General features: G+C 52.9%; 3 protein-coding genes and 1 long non-coding RNA gene across 7 annotated transcripts in view; 1 reads left to right on the forward strand and 3 right to left on the reverse strand.

The window, feature by feature from the left end:
* The window catches only part of IDS (iduronate 2-sulfatase), a 27035-nt gene extending 23332 nt beyond the window's left edge, over positions 1-3703 (reverse strand). Inside the window, exons 1-3 of one of the 2 annotated variants that reach the window (XM_074324180.1) lie at positions 3567-3703; positions 2660-2764; positions 1778-1836 (exon numbers count right to left, since the gene is read on the reverse strand). In XM_074324180.1, the coding sequence (XP_074180281.1) occupies positions 1778-1791 (14 nt within the window). In that variant the 5' untranslated portion in view covers positions 1792-1836; positions 2660-2764; positions 3567-3703. Of the gene's footprint in view, positions 1-1777; positions 1837-2659; positions 2765-3566 lie in introns of those variants that run through there. The other variant, XM_074324181.1, reaches the window with a different exon arrangement.
* Positions 3584-8754, forward strand: LOC141569741 (uncharacterized). 3 transcript variants are annotated; one of them, XR_012493522.1, is made up of 5 exons: positions 3584-3701; positions 4101-4294; positions 5039-5091; positions 7503-7785; positions 8577-8754. It is a non-coding gene; the product is annotated as an uncharacterized LOC141569741 (long non-coding RNA). The 3 variants fall into 3 exon arrangements; XR_012493521.1 differs by lacking the exon at positions 3584-3701 and adding an exon at positions 3913-3927; XR_012493520.1 differs by lacking the exon at positions 3584-3701 and having other exon boundaries at positions 3892-4294.
* A 655-nt stretch (positions 8755-9409) lies between these two features.
* Positions 9410-10786, reverse strand: LOC109435085 (heat shock transcription factor, X-linked member 3). Its single transcript, XM_019712663.2, has 2 exons — positions 10292-10786; positions 9410-9991 (listed from the first exon to the last, which is right to left on the reverse strand). Exons 1-2 carry the CDS (start codon positions 10784-10786, stop codon positions 9410-9412), a joined length of 1077 nt encoding a protein of 358 aa, XP_019568222.2.
* A 7517-nt stretch (positions 10787-18303) lies between these two features.
* LOC141569544 (melanoma-associated antigen 10-like) lies at positions 18304-19287 on the reverse strand. Its single transcript, XM_074323220.1, has one exon. The coding sequence runs from the start codon at positions 19285-19287 to the stop codon at positions 18304-18306; it is 984 nt and encodes a 327-aa protein (XP_074179321.1).
* Positions 19288-19684: the final 397 nt, after the last annotated feature.

A 19684-nucleotide genomic window follows, 5' to 3' on the forward strand; every position in this document is an offset into this window, starting at 1 on the left:
CATGACATTTCATACGGGACTCTAAAGCAAACAGTTCTAATCCGGCTATACAAAATATATACAAGCAAATATTAAATAAACTTCTGGAAAATTAAAGAAATTATGACTGGTTCCACTTCCACTTTGAGTCAATTAACCAGACATACGCATTTGTTGTCTCTTATGAATTACGTTCATCAGAAAGCACGTCTGAAGCAGAGTTAAGTGTGCAGGAGGATGTCTGTGAGGGGGTGCCTTTGGGGCAAATATCCCTGGAAAGGATGGAAAGGGAGCAAGACTGGACAAAGGAGCAAAGGAGCTGTGATACAGGCCTGGGCTAACCTCACAGGGCAGTCTGGAGCAGGAAGAGCTGTTCAGAGTTGTCTCCAGTTAGGCTGAGATGGCGGGATATTTCTATATCATCTTGATAAGTCATTAAATGTGGCTACCCTGCGAGGAGTCTGATCTTGGGCAAGGTGGCTCTCTGCAGCTGAGGCAAACCCTGAAGGAAGGGCTGCCCTCTCAGCAAATGGGACCAGGAAGCTTTCATTGAAAGGGAGTTTAGGTGGCATATGTTTCCATTAACTACTCTTCACCCCTGGCAGGAGCAAACTGCAAGCCGCTCAGGACCTCAGAGGGAAAGAAGCACACAGGGTGGGGAGGAGAGGGACAGCGACCTGCAACGGCAGGTGCTCCGATGGCACTTGGGTACAGTGTGTTCTGCCAGTTGCTTCTGGGGGACAAGAAAGGGAGGCCGACTCTCAACAGGTGCCCAGGGCTCAGAAGAGGAGGCGACGTCCATGGGCACAGTCCCCTAAAAGAACAACGGCAGAAATGGCAAGGACATCCTAAACAGAGGATGGGCTGTATTGTGGGGAACAGCTTGAGTAGGACCGTCTCTCCTGTCCCGGAGGCCGGAAATCTGGTAATAGTGTGTGTGGGGGGGGGCAGCACACCAGGCACAGTGGCTCAAGGAAACAGAAGGAACCCCAAGAAGACCCTGATGTCTACTGACAGCTGTTGGGGCTCCAGGATGCCAGAGGAAGGCCAAGCAGTGGAAGGTGTGAGTGGGCAGGGTCCCGGAGACGAGGGCTGACCTGCCTGGGGAGATGACCAGAGGGGGAGGGAATGAAGGCCTGTCCCTGCCAGGACTGTGCCTGAGAGGGAATAGGAAGCAACTGGTGAAGAGAATGTCACCTGGAGGTCACAAATCAGATCATCTTAGGGTTTGGCACCAACGTCTTATTTGTACTAAAAATCAAGACCGAGTAGCCACTTGGTCCCTTTGACAGGGGCAGCCCAATACCATGCCACCCCGGCAACATGGCCAGGCCACTTCCTGGGAACCCCACCCAGAAGGGAACTGGCCTTGCAGCCACTTCCCTTGGACTTTCCCTCATCACACCACACTCCCCACCTTTACTGTTCCGCTGCCCGAGGCAGATTGTCACCTGGTTCTCTGCATACACAAGAGTGAAAAACGGAGTCCTTCTGTAATGCCAGCACTGCTGCCCCACGCTAGCAGCCATGGAGTGGATGCCGCTAGCTCACCGGACATTTCTATTTCTTCAGTCCACAGGATTCGGAGGAACACCAACAGCCCACCATTCAGGGGACCCTCCCACGTGACTTGAAACCCCTAGGAGGCAGTTCTGGGGTGTTCGACAGCAGCTGGTAACCATTCTTGGGGCGAGGATTGAGGACGGGAGGCCGGCAGGGATGGAGCTGGACCTCGTGGTCACTAAGGCCCCTGCAGTCCTGAGGCCCAAAGCCCATGAAGGCACACTCTGCCCCTCACCTCATCGCCAGCATTTCTGTTGCCTCGAGCTTCTGCAAGGAGAGAGTAGGTGCAGCTCACTGGAAGAGAAAGAAGTCCTCTGCTGATTCCACATTTACTAAGCAACTGCTGTGTCTCAGATGCCTGGCTTACAGAAACCAGTAAGACACAGGCCTTGCCTTCCAGGAACTCAGAGCCCCGAGGGGCCCAGAGTCTCTCAGCAGCGAGTAGTTACAACCCTGAGAGATAAGCAAGCGTCCAATGAAGGAAGGTGGGTGAGAAGGTACACGGTGCTACCAGAGCTGGGAGACCAGAGTGCCGGATGCTTGGGGGTGGGGAAGAGAAGAGATTGTTCAAGTTGTGCCTGGAAAGAGGACAAGAGTTTGCCAGAGCAGGAGGCAGCATTCCAGGCCTGAGCAACCACAGGAGCCAAAGGGAATGTGCTGGTAGCACACGTGTGTGTGCCTGGGGTGCAGGGAGTCTGCAGCACAGTGACGCAGAGTGGTGGGCGACAAGGGAGAGCGGGGGACACTGGAAGGAGCATCCCAAGGTCCCCAGGTGTTTGGGCTTAAACAGGAGAGGATGCGGTGGGGTTTCCAGTCCAGGCTTGACGAGGCACGTGTGCAGTTCAAAGGCTTGTGGAGGACCCTCTGGAGGAGGAAAGACAGGGGCGTCCTGGCCAGTGCGGAATCTCGGGTAATAAAATCTGGGGGTCATGGGCCCCCCAGACCATGAGGCCTGAACTCAGGGAGTAGCAGCAGGGACAGGAAGAGGAGCATTTATGGTGACCGGGCATTTTAGAGCCAGGGACACAGGGCTTGGTCATCAAGTGAAAGCGAGGAAGGTGAGGGCAAGGGGACACGAGGAGCAAAGTGTGCAGGCACTGAGAGGGTTGAGCCCTACCTGAGAGGTAGAAGAGAGGAAACAGCTCTGACAGGGAAGCTGGCTTTGTTTGGGACCTGTCAGCTCTGAGGGGCAGCAGGAAACAGCGGGGATTTTCCTCCTGGCCTGCAAAAAAAAAAGGCAATCTGCTGGCAGTCCTGGGGGTGGTGGGGAGCTGGCAGGAAGGACAACTGGTCTGGGCATCCTGTCCTGAGGTGCAGGACTCAGCCTAGAGGTCCTGCCCTCTCTCCACATCTGTGTCCCCGGGGTCCATGCTGAGGGTCGGCTTAGGTCACTGAGGACACTGGGCCGCCACTTTGAGTCATGCTTATGGTGCAGTGCGGACTGGGCACCACATGTCACCGCAGTCTAAAGGGCACCGCCTGGCCTTGGCACTGCTCAGCCCTGGCCCACCTGCCATGGAGTTCCCAGGGCCCAAAGCTACCTGGAGGCTCCACCCCCGCTCAGCTCCTCCTCCTCAGCTTCCCCCCAGCTCCACCGTGTCCCCCCCCCCAGCTAAACCCAGCTGCATCCTCCTCCTCCCCAACTATCGCCCGGCTCTGCACTGCTCCTACCTAGCTCTGCCTCTGCAGCTCTTGCCTAGCTTCGCCTCCTCTTCCCGTAGCTCCCACTCGCCTGCTCTCCTACCCCACCTTTCTCACAGCCCCGCCCACAGCTCCTCCCAATCCCTCTCACAGCCCCGCCCACAGCTCCTCCCAATCCCTCACAGCCCCGCCTCCTCCTCCCGCGGCTCCTCCTCCCCCAGCTTTCGCACAGATCATTCCCCAGCTACTCGCCGAGCGCTTTCCCAACAGATCAGCCCCCAGATATTCTCCGCGAGCTCTGCCTCCTTCCTGCATGTCTATGCCCAGGCTCACCCGCCCCCCCCGCCCCGCACCTTCCTCTCGCCACCCCGCCCCGCAGTTACTTTTCCTCCGTCCTGTGACTGTCACAGCCGCCAGTCTGGAGCCCTGGACCCAGCCGGGTCGTCCCGCGCGCCTCAGCGTCTGGCGAGTCCAAGAGCGTCTCCTAGCAACCGTGGCCAGCGTGCATATTAGCCTGTGTACGTCTGCGCGTGTGCTCGTCACTGCCTGGCTGCTTGCCGGCTATGGGCGTGTCTGCTGTGTGCGTGTCTGCGAAGGGCGTGCCTGCTGGGGGAGTGCTCAGTACCCGCGTGAGCGCTGCACGCCGGCGGGTTGCGTTGCGTATTAGCGTGCTGCGTTACGTAACGGTGGGTGTGCTGCGTTGCGTACCGCCGTGCTGCTTCGCTTACCGGCCGTTGCATTGCGGTGCGTACCAGCATGCTTAATTGCGTACCGCTGGGGGAGAGCGTGCGTGCCGGCGTGCTGCCTTGCGTAAGGGCAAGCTGCGTTGCGTCAGGGCGGGCTGCGTTGCGTACAGGCGTGCTGCGTGTTTATATGCACGTATAAGCCACGCCCAAAAGGGTCTTTTTTAACCACAGCGGGCGCGTGTCACGTGTCAGAGTTCCTGAGTCATTGGGTGATGGAAGCGCTGGCGAGACGCAGGCTGCATGCTGTGGAATCTCTCCGCGCCCCGGGTTGTCACCTCACCTGAGCTTAGGAGGCAGTATTCCCGGCGCCCGTGACCCAGGACTCTCCAGACTGGTGGCCACAGCCGGATTGGCCTAGCGTGCAGGTGATTTGCATGGCGGGTGGGGTCGGGAGACTAGCCTCACCAGAAGGGAAGCAGGATGTGCGGTGCCGCTGCCGGCCTGCTAGGCCCTTCCGGGGGACAGTGATTGTGACCTGGGGTTTCCCAGACTGTGGGGCTGGGGTCGCTCTCAGGACGCCCCAGGACGCACTTTCTTGTCCCTTCGTCCCTTCACTTGCCGCCATCCTTGTGTGTGTGCCTGTGACCTGCCACTGCCCATGCAAACGCGAGTGTGCTGCTCCGCATGCACAGGTCCGCCCTCTCTCCTGCCCTCCCCACGGGACCCTTACGCTGCCCTGTGCTGGGCTCAGCTGGTTGCCCGTGGCACACCTCCCAGTGAGACCTACTCAGGATCACATTGAGAGGAACTGAATTGTAGGGTCCCCCGATCCATCCCATGTGACGATGTGAGGGGAGGTGACGTTTATCTCCTCTTGGACACGGGGTCTACTGGGCTACAAGAACACGACCCACTTAAGGGAAATGATTTTCTGGGCTTGGGGCGGGACAATCACGTGGTCCCTAAGCAGGCAGGGGACCAGAGAGCCACTGGCATGATTAGTAGAACCAAACCATGAGTGAGATGCCACACGTGTTTCCCATCAGTGGGAAGGTCCTGGGTCCTGGTGTTCTTCAGTCCCTGCTGAGTAGAGGTCTGACTGGTATGTTAGGCGACATTGCTGTCTTGTCCCTAATGACCTGTCGTCATTGTTCCTCTTGTCTGTGCAGGTGAAGAAGCTGACCCAAGTGGAAGGGCAGTTGTTCCTCAGGCCGCATAGCAGGTACTCCGTGTGGTGAGGCAGGAGGGCACTTCCTGGTTTTACATACAGTGCCCTCAGTTCTCTCGGGGAATTCCATCCACACACTTCAGGTCTCCTTGTTGTGGTCGTGTGGCGCTGATGACAAAAGGGCCAAGAACCTGGATGGTGGGAACCAGGCAAAGCTGCAGTGCAGTCATATACCCCAGTGGAAGAAATAGAAATAGCCAGGCTACAGGGGGCCGTCCAGCCCCCCTCATAAAGAATCCAAACCCCAAAACGAGGGTGACCCTTTGGTCCCCCATCAGGTGGGCGAAGGTTAAGCAGAGTGATGCTGCTCAGGGCTGCCAAGCATGTGAGGAAATGCACCGTTGCCCGTGGTTGGTGAAGCAGACATTGGTGAGCCCCAGTGGCAGGCTGTTTGCTGACATGTATCAGCGTCGCAGGTGTGCGTGCATGTGACCCAGGCCTCCTTCTAACATATCTTCAGTCAGCGAGTGTTGGCGGTAATGTCCTTTATAGTGGCAGAGGTGCAAAGCAGTCCGTGACCCTTCATCTGCAGGGGAAACTCGGAACATTAGGGGACAACTAGCAATGGGATACCATACGGTCAGCAAAAACTAGGATAGATGAAGATGGACAGACATGAAGGCAGGTCCTGGATGTGCTGTTAATGGCGAAACCGTTCTGCAGCCTGTGGAGACACGTGGGAAAGAGCTTACACCTCTGTAGTCGTTTGCTGAGGTGCTCATATCAAAGTGACACAGCCCTGGTGGCTGAAACAATAAACAGGTATTGTCTCAGAGTTACGGAGGTTGGAAGTCCAAGATTGAGGTATTGGCAGAGGTTTTGTCTTCTGAGGGCTGAGAGAGAATCTGTTCCATCCCTATCCCCAAGCTTCTGGTGGTTTGCTGCCAAGCTTTGGCATCCCTTGGCTTGTAGATCTCAGCCTTCATCTTCACATGGTGTTCTCCTCCATGCATGTCTCTCTAGGTTCCCCTTTATATTAGGACAGCAGTCATAGGACGAGCGTCCACCCCAATGAGCTCACTGTAGCTTGATGACCTATGGAAAGACCTTTTCATTAGGATAAGGTCACGGGAGCAAGGTCCTTGAGAGAGCAAGAGGGGTGGGGCCCAGAGCACAGGGGAGGGCGGCTCAGCCTGAGAAAGGGAAGGAAGGTGGAGGAGCTGGGCGCAGGGATGGGCAGGATGGTGGGTTGGGAAGGGAGTGAACAGCAGGCTACGTTCATCTTCTCGGGCCTTGTCTTTGTGAGTGGGTGGGTTTCCATAAACACGAGGACATAGTTGAGGTGAGATTTACATCCTTGAAGATGGGAGGATGGAAACGAACCAGAGTGGGAGGACTCATGGCTGGAGTACAGAGTCCACGCCCCATGACGGTGACGATGATGTGATGGGTAGCCACCAGTTGTGACTGTCCTGTTAGGGGCCAGGTACTCACAGCCACGTGAACTCTGAGGCTCTGCCAGCTGCTGTGACAGGATTGCTATTTGGCCCCGGGGCCCTGCTCTTCCCACTGCACAGCTCTGTCCTCCAGCAAGGAGGAGAGCCTCCCAAGTACAAGGAGAGAAGGCGAGGACGGGGTGATGCAGTCAGGGCCCCTATGGTCATGGGCCATCACATCATCCCTCGGTGCTGCCTTCTCAGGTGAAGAGTGGGGTGACAGTGGAGCTGTCCCTATGCAGTTATTTCATGATGGAATTCTCGCATCTCTGGATCATGCCCATCCCAGGCTCTAGCACGGAGCCAGTGCATACATACCAGTGCCAGTTGTCCTGCTCCCCTTATTCGTTTCTCTGGGCTCGGGTCGGGGCTGGGGGTATCTGCTGAGAGTGGCCAGCAGTGGTATGGGACGGGGATGGAGGAGGGTGGCACCCGAAGGCTGGGAGGAAACAAGAAGTTAGATCCCAAGGGTTTGTGCTCAAGAGCCCTGGGGGCGGTACCAGGGAGCTCAGGGACCCGCAGTGCCTTGAGGTGGCAGGGCCACGGAGCTGAGTGTTGGGGTGGTGGGGGAGGGAGAAGAAGCAAAGCCCAGGATGGTCCCTGTCTGTGCTGGGAGGGGCTAGAACCTGCCCACTGGGTATGAAGCCAAGGGGCCGTCCCTCCCTGCGTCCCTCCTCTGTGCTCCACCTGGGCTCAGTGACCTCCTTTGCAGACTGAGCACACGCTGCGCTGGATGTCTTTCTCTAGCTGTCCCTACCCACGTCCTTGAGCTCCCCAAAGACTCCATCGGATGGATGAGGCATCCCAATGACCAGCCCCTTCCTTTGGGCCTGTCAGCCAACTACGTGGTGGTAGAAGAAGGAGCCAGCACCTCTGCCCCCCGCCATGCCAGTCCGTGGGGTTTCAGGGCCGTGAGCTCAGAAGGCGCGTGCGTGATGCTTATTGGCATTGGTGCTTCTGTTTCCGCAGGCCGCCTGAGCCCCGCGTGTCTCTGGGAAGATGAAGTTCTGCTGCCTCTCCTTCCGGCAGCCTTACGCAGGTTTTGTCTTAAATGGGGTCAAGACCTTGGAGACGCGTTGGCGTCCCCTGCTGAGGAGCCACCGGCACTGTACCCTAGCCATCCACATTGCACACAGGGACTGGGAAGACGCCTCCTGGAGGGAGCTGCTGCTGGAGAGGCTGGGCAGGACCCCCGCTCAGATCCAGGCCTTGCTTCAGGAAGGGGAGAAGTATGGCCGTGGAGTGATAGCCGGCAAGTGACGATGCCCTGAGCTGCTCAGACACCTGCAAGGGACCCCCAAGGCCTTGCTCAGGAGTTTGCGGCTTGTTTGCTTTTGAATCTTTTGGGGTTGGGCTGTGGTGTCTTTAAGCAGCACAACTTCAAAGGGGCAGCAAGCCGCCCTGGGCTGGGGCGTGGTGATCCGAGTTTCCCCGACTTCTGGTGAATCCCTTGTCCACTCGGCCTCAGTTCCCGTTGATGACCTGAGAGGCAGCGAGAGGTCCATGTCTGCATGTGTGTGCGTGTGTGTGTGTGTGTGTGTGTGTGTGTGTGTGTGTGTGTGACAGACGAAGAGAGGCTGCACAGCACTCACAGGGGGCCCGCTGGCCTCCAGACTCAGGCTGCCGGCCTGACCGCACTCGGCGGTCCCACTCCCACTGCCTACCGCATCCCACCCCTCACTGGTTGAGGTCCCACATCAGCTCCTGTCACCTGATGGCCTGTGGGTTCCCCGCAGCAGCCGAGGCCCTTCTCACCTGTACCTGTGGCCGTCCGCAGTCTGGCCGGGACCTGCCCAGGACTAGGTGGGGTTGTTGAGGACAAGGCCCTCTTCTCTTCACTGCTCTGCCTCAGCCTCACCCAGAATTCCTGGAAGAGAGTTTGGCACGTTGGAAGTGCTCAGAGGGCCCCAGTTCACTCTGTGCCCATTGGGTGATACCAGCTTAGTCTCTCGAGGTTGTCACTTTGAATAACCGTGTTCTCTCACAGGTGTGCCTTAGTTTACAGAAGGAAACACACCTGTATGCTTCTGTCTTGCTGCACAGGGCTCGTTGACGTTGGGGAAACTTTGCAGTGCCCAGAAAACTTAGCTCCAGATGAGGTCGTGGAACTGGAAAATCAAGCTGTACTGACCAACCTGAGGCCATGAAGCCATGTGGCAGACATGTCACACAGCTGCGTCATGACCAAAGAAAGGTTCTGAAATACAGCTCTGATGGAAAAGTGATGACCAGTGTTGTTTGTTTTGTGGACAGTCTTTTATTTGTTTGGGGTCAATTCTGGGCAAAGTGATTGGTGGTTATTAGCTGTGGGGATGGTGGGCTCTCCCCCAAGGCGATGCTTGGAACCTCCCGTCTTCTGAGCCAGACTGTGGGGGTCGTACACCCCCTTGGCAGATGGGTTGGCCCTACTTTTAGGGGCCTCTCTGGAAGTCCCCTGGAACTTGGGCTAGAGTCGCTCATAGGGGTCCCATGAGGAAAGACACTCCTTTTTCCAGATGCATGAATAATATAGGGGGGTTCCCCCAAGGTCAGGAGCCAGGCTGTTCTGTGTCCTGAGCTGCAGGTGAGGCTCAGCAGACCAGGTGCCCCAGGGCTTGCCTAAGGGCATCCCAACCACATCCTCAGCTGGGTTTGTGAAAATGCTGCTGCTTCAAAGGAAAGAGGACAATGGGGACCAAAGCCTGTGTTGGGCCAGGGTTTCTAGCCTCCTCGGTCACATCTGATGAGGTGTGTGTGGCATGGGAACAAAGAACAGACTCACAATTCTCATTGGATTGTTTATTTACTGACATGGAGTTTTGCTTTTCTTTATTAAAGCTGAAAATCATCCACGGTTACATAGTGGTGATTTGATCTGTCACCAGTGGCTTGTGAGCTTAGGGAATTGGACTGTCCTTGATATGCTCGCAGAGTACACGCTTGTAATCTGAGGCCCCCTCCTCCTCCTCGTCCTCCTCAGGGGCCTCCTGTGGGGCCTTGACTGAAAGGGCCGCCAGCAGGAAGGAATAACAGCTGTTATACAAAGACATCACCGAACTATGATCTGGCGGGGGGGTGGGCAGTTTCCCTGCACCATCCCTTTCAGCAGTAGCCCTGGGCACAAACATGACGTTGCTGGATGTGCCCTCTGCACTTGGGCCACCTGGCTCACTTGAGGAAGGGTCTTCCATGGCATGTCCAGCTATATTGCCCATAAACCAGGTATCAGGCAATATGAATGACCGGGTGCCACTGCGTCCCCGAGCATTTGTGCCTTCTTTCTGGGCCCTTTTGTCAGCTTCGTTGGTGCATTTCTTGAGTTGGATTCTTTGGGAGCGTCGTGTAGGGGTTACCTCCTTCTTTCTCTTTGGAATTGTTACGCTCGTCCCTGGGCAAGTAATAATCATCAGATTACATTTTCTCTTGATGTTCTCGACGAGCAGAGGCTTCTGTCTCTGAAAGTTGCAGTGGCGGTAGATCTGAAACAAAATTAATCATGTTAGTCATTCTGGGAGAAAATACATCTATTTGACATTAATTGGCCCCTCAGGGTCTTAAGTCATCTCATCAGGTTATCTCTAAGGGGGTTATAGTTTCATATGAAAACCTATACTTTCTCATCTTTTGGTAAATATTGTCTCAGGTGAAAAAGAGTTATCCTTGGAAATGAAACCCTTTCAGGATAGCATTCTTGTTGGATAGCGTTGTTCTCTGTTTCCCGTACTAAGAACCCGTTCGGGTAACAGAGAACATGAGCAATGGGAGGAGTTCTACTTTACCATCATTGTCCTGTTCCCCGGAGAGCAAACCGAAGGGTCATTTGGGCGTATTTTGCTGAATCCATAGAGGTTCAGCAGGCGGATGAAGCTCTTCAAGCTGTCTGTTTCAAAGATTCTTTCTGCGCCCTTCCGGCTAAGAACCTCCGTCTGGAAGAGATCTTTCTCGATAACCACGGCGTCTCCATCGTCATTCCAGCACACAGATGTGAAGGTGTCGTCTTCCACTATCATCCAGAGCTTTTTGGGGAAGGAGAGCCCAAGAATGGCCCTGTTTCCTTCCACACTGGCAGCACCTTGGTTTGGGTCCTGCGGTTGTGGGCTGTCTTGGGGGCCTGGACCTTGGCTCACAGAGTTTTCACCATGGGTCCCCAGAATCTCCCTGGGATCCACATTTGGATCCAGTGATGAGACAGATGGGACACCTGTTGCTGGCTCTCCTTCCCCTGATGGGGCCAGCATGGCTTCTTCTGTCTCATAGGCACTTGGACTAGCCATGGAGCCAGTCTAGATCAGGAGCTTTTGCCACCTGGGATACTCGGTCACAAATGCCTTTGGTCACAGCAAGGATGCCCAGTAAATATGTTCCCAAAATTCTATTGACTCGGTCGTGGGGCAACCAGCTGCTTAAGTCACAGTCCACTTTCTTTGTCACATAATGTCATAAAGGCTGGTCTGGAGAGGGGGCCCTGGCCAAGTGTGGGGGAGGACATGGGGGCAGGACCCCAGCTTCTCTCTTTTCCAAAAGTACTGCAAAGCAGGGTTCAGGCTCAGGTACTACTATCTGCTGCCAGGCACGTGGTTTCGTGTTGCTAGGCAGTGGATGGCTTCAGAAGCCATGATCCTTTCCTCCACCCCCACTCCTACAGATGGGGGAGGCCTGTTGCCGGTCTCTCCAATTGCTCAAGGGCCAGGCCCTGGTTAGCCCTAGCTTGGCTACCACCAAGACTGCCTGGGTCAGAGGGGCCCCCGGGGAACTGTACTTCCCAGAAGGTGGTGGTTGACCCAGTCTCAGTTGGTTGCCCCCTCTCTCATTCCCCCCTCTTCCTGCTTTGGTCTCTTCTGCCTCCTCCAGCTGGGTGGTCAGTCTTGCTCAGAGGGGCCCAAACAAAACTTCCTGTTTTCTTGCCCCCAGGGAAGTTGTCCCCCTGGTCAACTGGTCAAGTTGTCCCCAGGGCAGGGCTATGCTCCAACACGGTAGAAGCACTCCTCTGGTTCATCAAACTCAGTGTTACCCCCAAACACCTCAGACATGGTATGAACCACAGCAACAGCATGCCAGTGGACAGCGCCACCTTGCGCTGCAGGGGGGGTCCCCTCTTGAGCTGTGCTTGCCCCCAAATCTCATCCCTCTCCAGATCACAACAGGATTGGCTTTGGTTCGGTGTCTTCCTCATAGGATCTCTTCTCTTTACCCAAGGTGGGCTCATTTTGGGACACCGGTTTTTGCCCTTCTCAAATCACCCCCCCCCCCCCGGCCCCGAGGTTCAGCCTCCCTAGGAGCCTCCTCTAGGCCCCATTTCCTTTCCTCACTGAGGTGGTTTGGCTTTTGCTCTCCCAGATTTCTGGCATCCCACTTCCAAATTGGATCTCCTTTGGTACTTCCCCTTTTAATGACTGATTCGGGGACCTGGCCTACATTCAGCTCTGTTGAAACAAAGCATTTTACTGACACTCTAATGCCTGCCCTGTTCTTGCCCAAAGGCCACCCCCAGCCCCCAACTGCAGGGACAGGCAGCAGAGGAGAAACTTACCTATCTGTTGATGTCTCATTTTGTACTTGTCCAAAGCTAAGGTGACCCTTGAAAGTGAATCCTTGGAGGCTAAGAATGGCACCGGGCCATTGGGTGAAAAGGGCTTTTCCACAGGGGCCACGTGCCATCGTCATTAACAGCCAGTCCCCACCCCCCTCTTTGTGGGCCCAGAGACCTGATCTCTAGGGATTTCTTCTAGTTTCTACAGTACCTGCCAAATCACCTCTCGGGACATCCCCGTCCCCCACCCCCAGTAGAGTTGTGGCAGTAAAGTCAGTCTCAAACACTCTCTGTCTGGAGTAAACTCTTTGTATTAGAGACAGAACAAGTCTCCAGATGAGTTTTGGGCGGGACTAGTCGGGTTGGTGGCAGTTGGCAGCAAAGACTGACTGATTGCCTGTTTCCTCATGTCAGTCCTTGTTCTCGCTCCTGCATTCATGGAGCCATCCGAGAAAGGCACTGCCTTTTGCTGCCCCTCACTGGAGAACCGGTCAGGAGGAAAGAGTTATGGAAACTCATTTTGAAACATGTAGAAAATTCAGAATTTTGTCCTGACAACTTCCTTAACTTGACCTGTCTTTCTGGCTCACTTTTCGACAATGAGTGTGAAAATGCTTTTGTCCCTCTTGCATATATCCCATCTAGACCAAAGGGACTGGGGGAGAAGAGGACGTGATGGAAACAATGTAAAGTTTTCTTACTGAAGGGGACCTGCTGATTGTGTCAGGATGGAGAAAAACCTCAACCTGACACCTGGGGAGGGCAGAGGAAAGACTATATGATGTAGGTTTACCAGAACAGCTCCTGGCAGCTTAGCGCTCCTCCTGAGGGAAAGGCGCCATGTTGCCTTTGCAAGAGCTGGGATCCCAATGGACCACTGAGCCTGGGAGCACACCTGACAGAGCTGATGAGGACGCACCTGGGTGCATGCAGCTCTGGCGCTTTCCAGGACAAACACCTGCACAGGTCACCCCCGCTGGGCATGGACAGCCTAAACTGTTTGGAACTGACCGCCTTCACCACACTCCCTGCCTCCCAGGGACCCCCTTCTCGTCCTCTATCTGGAAGTGGGGACTTCAGTGTCCCCCACTATCCTGTACTTCCCTCCCGTGGGTCCAACTCCCTGGCCAAGTGGCAGAAGCACAAGAGAAGTAACAGGAGGCATTCCGCTCACACGATTCTTTCAAGTTTTCTTTCTTTTTGATTTCCCACAGTTTGAAAATGCCTAACCCAGGTTTTTTGTTTGTTTTTTTGTTGTTGTTTGTTTGTGTGTTTCTTTTATTTATCCTACTTGGTGTTTTCTGAGCTTCCTGAATCTGCGGTTTCATTTCTGTTGTTGATTTGGGAAAAATTCTCAGCCATTATCACTTTAAATAGTTCTCCTGTGTATTTTTTCTCTTCCCTTCTTTTCTCATCTCCCACTTAGGCCTATGTTACATCTTTTGGACTTGTCCGGCATTTCTCAGATATGTTCTTCCATCTTTTCATTCTTTTTTCCCCTTGTGTTTTAGTTTTGGAAGTTTTTGTTGACATTTCTTCAAGTCCGTTCATTCTGTCCCCACGTGTCCAGTCTGTTGATGAGCCCATCAAAGGCGCGCTTTATTTCTGTTATAGTGTTTTTTTAAATTAAAAGGTAACATATGTTATCTATTTTCAGTATCGCGGTAAAATACACACCACATAAAATTTGCTGTCATAACTGTTTCTAAATGAACAGTTCATTGGTATTAAGTACATTCTAATTGTTGTCCAAACATCACCACCATCCACCTCTGGAATTCTTTTCAACTTGCAAAACTGAAACTCTATACCTGTTGAACCGTCACTCCTCACTGACCCTTTAGCTCAACTCTGGCACCTACCTTTCTACTTTGTGGCTCTATGAATTTGACTACTCTGAGTACCTCAAATGAAGGGACTCATACAGCATTTGTCTTTTTGTGTCTGGCTTCTTTTCCTTAGCATGACGTCCTCAAGGCTCATCGGTGTTATAGCATATGGCAGAATTTCCTTGCTTTTAAAGGCTGAATGATATTTCATTAGATCGCATTTTGTTTACCCATTCATCTGTTGGTAGACGCTTGGTTAGCTCTCACATTTTAGCTAAACAATACTGCTATGAACATAGCTGTACAGATACCACTGAGACCCAGGTTTCCTTTCTTTGGGGTATATACTCAGAAGCAGGGTTGCTGGATAATACGCCAATTGTTTTTAGTTTTTCTTCAGGAGCCACCATACTATTTTCAACAGCGGCTATATCATTTTACATTCCCACCAACCATGCACAAAGGTTCTAATTTCTCCACATCTTTGTCAACACTTGAGATTTTCTATATTTTTTTATGGTAGCCATCCTAAGGGGATGAGGTAACATCTCATTGTGGTTTCAATTTACATTTCCCTAATGATTAGTGATGTTGAGCATCTTTTCATGTGCTTATTGGCCATGTGTATGTTTTCTTTGGAGAAATGTCTGTTCAATTCCTTTGCTCTTTTTGAATAGGGCTGTTTGCCTGTCTTGCAGAAGTGAGGTAGGTCTATAAGTGCTGTCATGGGAATGTCCGGCATCCATCTCATTAAGTGGCAAAGGCATATGACTGATCAATATGTACATCGTGGATAATGCCACACATGTGTATTTCATACCACATCTGTGTATGAAAACTCCTAGAATAAGTTTAGCAATCATATACAGCAACACTTGTGGTGCCCTCTGAGGAGGGGGCTGAATTGGGGAGGAATTTTGTAAAGTGAGAAATTGTGATTAATCTGTATTTTTAGAGCTTCTTTTTTTGCAACAAGAATGTATGCACTGTATGGAATACACACTATATGCAATATATTGTAATCTTTATATTAAATATTTATGTAAACCTAATAATAGAAATAGTAGAATAGAATAAATTCTGATGAGGTTTGTCAGGGGCCCTCTGCTGCAGGTGACCCAGGAGTCCAGGCTGCTTCCATCTTGTGGTTCCCCCATCTCAACACACAGTTGCTATGCTTGCTGGTGAACCGAGGCAGAGAGCATTGAACTGGCCTACTGGCTCTCATATGCTTGCTCTGCTCTTGTCTCAGTAGCAATGGGTCATCACATGGCCCTTCAACTCCAAGTGGACTGGTAACGTAGTGTCCCCTATGTCCAGGAACGAGAGCAAGACAAAATACGGACGAGCAGTGAAGTCTGTCCCTGCCACACACCGTCACATTGTAGGAGCTCAACACAAAGCAACCGTCATCATTTTCATTGCTCGGAGGAGTTCCTCTGGTCAGATGTGCCTGGAAATTCTCTGAATGTTTAAGTGCCTGCTACGTGACCGATGCCTTCAAATACAGAACTCTATCTCATTGTAAGAGGATCAGGGAAATCTCAGCCAGGAGGCTTCGCCTTCTCCACTCAATGGCACCTTCCTGCCCTTCCCTTTGCTCTAATGTCAGTAGGCTAAGAATTTTCTCCTTCCTTTGGTTGCATGGGTCAAATTGTAACCTGTGAGTCTCTGCTACCGTCCATGTGACTGAACTTGAACAAGTGTGCGTGTGCCATCATGCTCACTGAAAGTCAGGACTTTCCTGTGGGGCAGATACCAGAGAGGACACAAGTGGAGGATGCCTAAATTCTTTTTCTTTTAAGTTTGACCTCACATGTTCACCAAGGAACCATTTCACATCTCTTAACAGCATTCCAGGTTTGTTTGTTTTTCAGAGGAATTTGGTTTTACTCAATGTTTGCTCCTCATCTAACATTTATGATGAGGCGTTAATTTCTGACCACCTAAATAAGCTCTTTCCTCTGGGTATGTGTTCAACTCCAAGCTTCAAATAAGAAGTCCATTGAAGTCCTACTGCAAACACCAGGGTGGCTTCGAAAGTCCTGTGTGTAAGTCAGGGTTATGTCTCAAGGCCCAGCAGATGACAGGCACAATCAGACTCCACTCCCAGCCCCCTGGGAAAACAGAGTGTGGTGAAGACTCCCAGGGAGGGATGACCAGGTATCTAAAGAGGCTGGTCCAACGTCACACTTTCCACTCAGAGGCTGTGCCTGTCACGCCGGATCCACGGTGAGCGACGGGAGAGCAGGGGACTTGTGCAGGAAATAGGAGAGCTCTCTGTCGGGATGAGGGCAGCAGATTCTGTGCAGGTCAACAGGCCGGGTTCAGGAGGTGGACAGGAAGGCACACAGAGGAAGCCCAGGGGAAGGGTGCTGGCATGTGGGAAAGTGCTGGCACTGGGCAGAAATGCCGGCACCTGGCACAGTTAGCCCTCAACAAACCTCACAATCCCCAACTTGTGTTTGATCCTCACTGTCACCTTCCTTCCTTAGGCCTGCTTATACTACCTGGGCCGCAGGGTCCTGCTGTGTCGTCTGAGAGAAGTCATGCATAGTACTGAGGAAAGAAATGAACTGTGAGGTAGAAAGTCAGCCACAGGCTGGCAGAACATAGACTCTAGATGAAGTCAGGCCAGGGGTCCGTCTCCGTCCTGTCACTTACTAGTCACATGATCTTGAGAAAATTACCAGGCCTGTGAGCGTCAGGTTCTTCATCTGTGAAGTAAGGGGGTCTGATGAGCCCTGTCCTGTAGGACTGCAGGAGAGTATGGAGTTTGTAAAGCCACTCGCACAGTGCCTGGTGTACATTGCAACTTTGGTGAGTGGCAGTGATGTCTAGTATTGTATTACCCCCAAGCCCTACTGCTCTCTCCTCTGGAAAATTTTTGGTTTTTGTTTGTTTCTCAGATCTCAGAGATTATGCAATGCTAATTTATTCAGAATATTAAATTAGCCAAAAATACTACTTCACAAATAAAACTCAGGACAATTTCCCTCCTAGAGGACCTATTATTTAATTTGAGTGTAGGGGAGTCTTTCCCAGCAGGATACAACTCAAAGCTCCTAGAATTTGAGTCAAAGACCACCCTTTTCCCTCCCGCCCAGCTGCTCTTACCTCCAAAGCACCATTGTCATTCATTCACCCTCACCAACCTCTAGCCCTTGCTTAGAGTTGTAGAAATTACACACAAGATAATGTAATTAAAATATCCTCTTTAATGTGTTGTGGCTGGTGTTCCATGGCCGGGGAAAGAGTGTCAGTCTAGAGTCTTCTCAGCATCACTTCAAAGGAACATGACTGTATTTCTGCAGAAATCCTTGCAGGTGATGGGTGTGAAACATCCAGTTTGTACCCTGTATTCACCTGCCCTGGAACAAGCGTGTGGGACCCCTTCCCTATCTGCCCCGGGTGAGGATTGCTCTCTGGTTTATCCACTATCCCCCAAATAACTGCTATGTGCAGTTTTCCTTCCCAGGTTTTCCTCTCACGCCCAAGACACACCATCTGCCCACTCTGGCCGCTGCCACCACCAGCTTCATCACAATCATCTCCCACACAGGGATCCTGTTTCCCAAAGCCCCAAACGGCCTTTTCATGGCTCGGGCCTTTTACACTGGAGTGCTGTCCCCTGGAGCCCCACCGCCTCTCCCCTTCTTTCACTTGTTCTCTGGGACTGAGGGGACCCCTAACCACCTTCCCCATAGGACTGGGGCTCCCACCCTATCATTCAAGGGTGGGTGTGTCCTGCTGATCCTAGTGTCCCCGCTACTAACACAGGGCCTTCCAGAGGACAGAGGCTCAGCGAACCTCAGGGGATAGAAATGAGCCAGTGAGCGGGGGTCGTCCTTATTCAGATGAATTGTCTCTAATTTTCGTGGATGTACCAAGCACATCAAGGTATAAATAGATAATTTATTTCACAGAATGACTGAGAAGAGATAACAAGCAGAACTAACAGCGTTTTACTTTTATTTCTCTATTTCTTGACCCACCGACTGTACTGCTAAGGTCTTTCACATTTCCAAGGAAATCCTGCTCCAATGCCATGGGATCTAGTTCGGGATCACAAACTGGGATGGAAGGGGTGCCAGTTTGTGTTACACAACAGCACAACTCTTACTCTCAAACTGCTTAGTACAAATACATGTATGATCAAAATTATTCACAGACATAGATGTTGAAGCTTATTAAACCTTCTATTAAAAGGAACAACATTTGAGAAATCACTAAAGGAAAATAGATCAATTTCTAAATCATCACAGGAGCCCAAAAACGTTACACGCATGTTCCCCAACTTGCCCTGGCCCTCACTACCTAGAACGCTGAGGGCTCTCTACTCAAACACAGAATGAAGACTGGACCTCACTTTGAGCCCAGCAGGAGAAGCTACTGGGCGTGGGCCTGAACTGTGCCTGGATGCACGTGTGGCTCAGGCCCTCTCTTCCTCGTCACTCTCACCCTCTTCAGACTGGAATGGGATGGGCCTGGTATCCATGCTACTGACCCTGAACAAAAACTGAAGGACTTTCACCTTGGTGGTTTCAGCGTGGGCCCTGGGACCCCACAGGAACTCGTAACGAGCAGGCTCAGTGTTGGCCACCTGCCGATACTCCACATACTGTTCCTGCACCCAAACCTTGGTGATGAGCTCCCTGGGCTCCCCATAGATGGAATGCTCCACCCCGTCATGCACCTCTATATCATTCAGCGCCTCCCACACTCTCTCCTCAGGGATGCTGTCGCCCTCCATGAGAATCACAAAGAGGAGCATGACCAGGAGGCCGTTCTTGGGCATGCGGCGCCCATCGAGCCCCATCCCATCATAGGTGAGGCCCAGCGAGTTGACCAGGACATAGGAGCGGTCGCTGGGGTCCACTTCCTTCACATCAATGCCAAAGACCAGCTGCAGGCACAGCGAAGCTTGGCGGAGGATCTCAGCGAAGTGGTCCTCGTGCTCTCTGATGACGCTGCTCAGCATTTCCGCCTGTGTGGTCGGCTCCTCTGCACGGCACTTCTGGAGCAGGAACCGCACCAACTCGGACATCTTCAAGTGCACTGCCTGTTTGACAGAGGACTCGGCATCTTCCAGGTTCTCCGTGCTGCTTTGCTGCTCCTCGTTTTGGCTGCTGGAGCCTGCTCCCTGGATTTCGCTCAATGGAGGGGCTCCCATGGCCTCGGGAGAGGGATAGGCACCTGGTGGGCTCTGAGGAAGACTAGGAACCACAGCAGCAGCCACCTCCTCTGGACTGTCTGGGAACACAACAGAGGGGGAAGAAGATGAGGAGGAGGCAACTGATAGGACATCGTCTTCCATAGCCCAGAACACCTCCGCCTCCAACAGGTTCTGGTACTGTCTTGGCTCCTGATGGCCTCCCCCCAGCTTGCGGAGCTCATTCATCTGACGGTAAAGCATGATGACTCCTGTCAGGAGGCAACAAGAGTGTGGGCGATGGGGACCCACACCTGGGGGGGAGGGAGTGTGAGCGGCCTCCGCTGAGAAACGCTCTAGGTGGCTCTGACCAAGGCAAATTACAAGGGCTCCTCTTTAGGGGTGCTCTGAGGCCTCACAGGGGTCCCTCCTTTGGGGTGTCCTCTCCTCTAAGAAGCTGAAGGAGCAGGACAGATGGTACCTCAGGGTGCAGCTGGCACAGCCAGGGTTCTAGGGCTGACAGGATGGTGGGTAAATTTAGGCATTGTGGGGTCCCTTTTTCTGGGGTCAGGGAGCCACTGGGTAAATTCTCAGGGTGGACACCTCACCTTAGCTCCTAGCACTGCCTGGCCTTCCTCTGCTCTGTGACCGGAGGACATGG

The sequence above is a fragment of the Rhinolophus sinicus genome, chromosome X, assembly GCF_036562045.2.
Source record: "Rhinolophus sinicus isolate RSC01 chromosome X, ASM3656204v1, whole genome shotgun sequence".
NCBI lineage: Eukaryota > Metazoa > Chordata > Mammalia > Chiroptera > Rhinolophidae > Rhinolophus > Rhinolophus sinicus.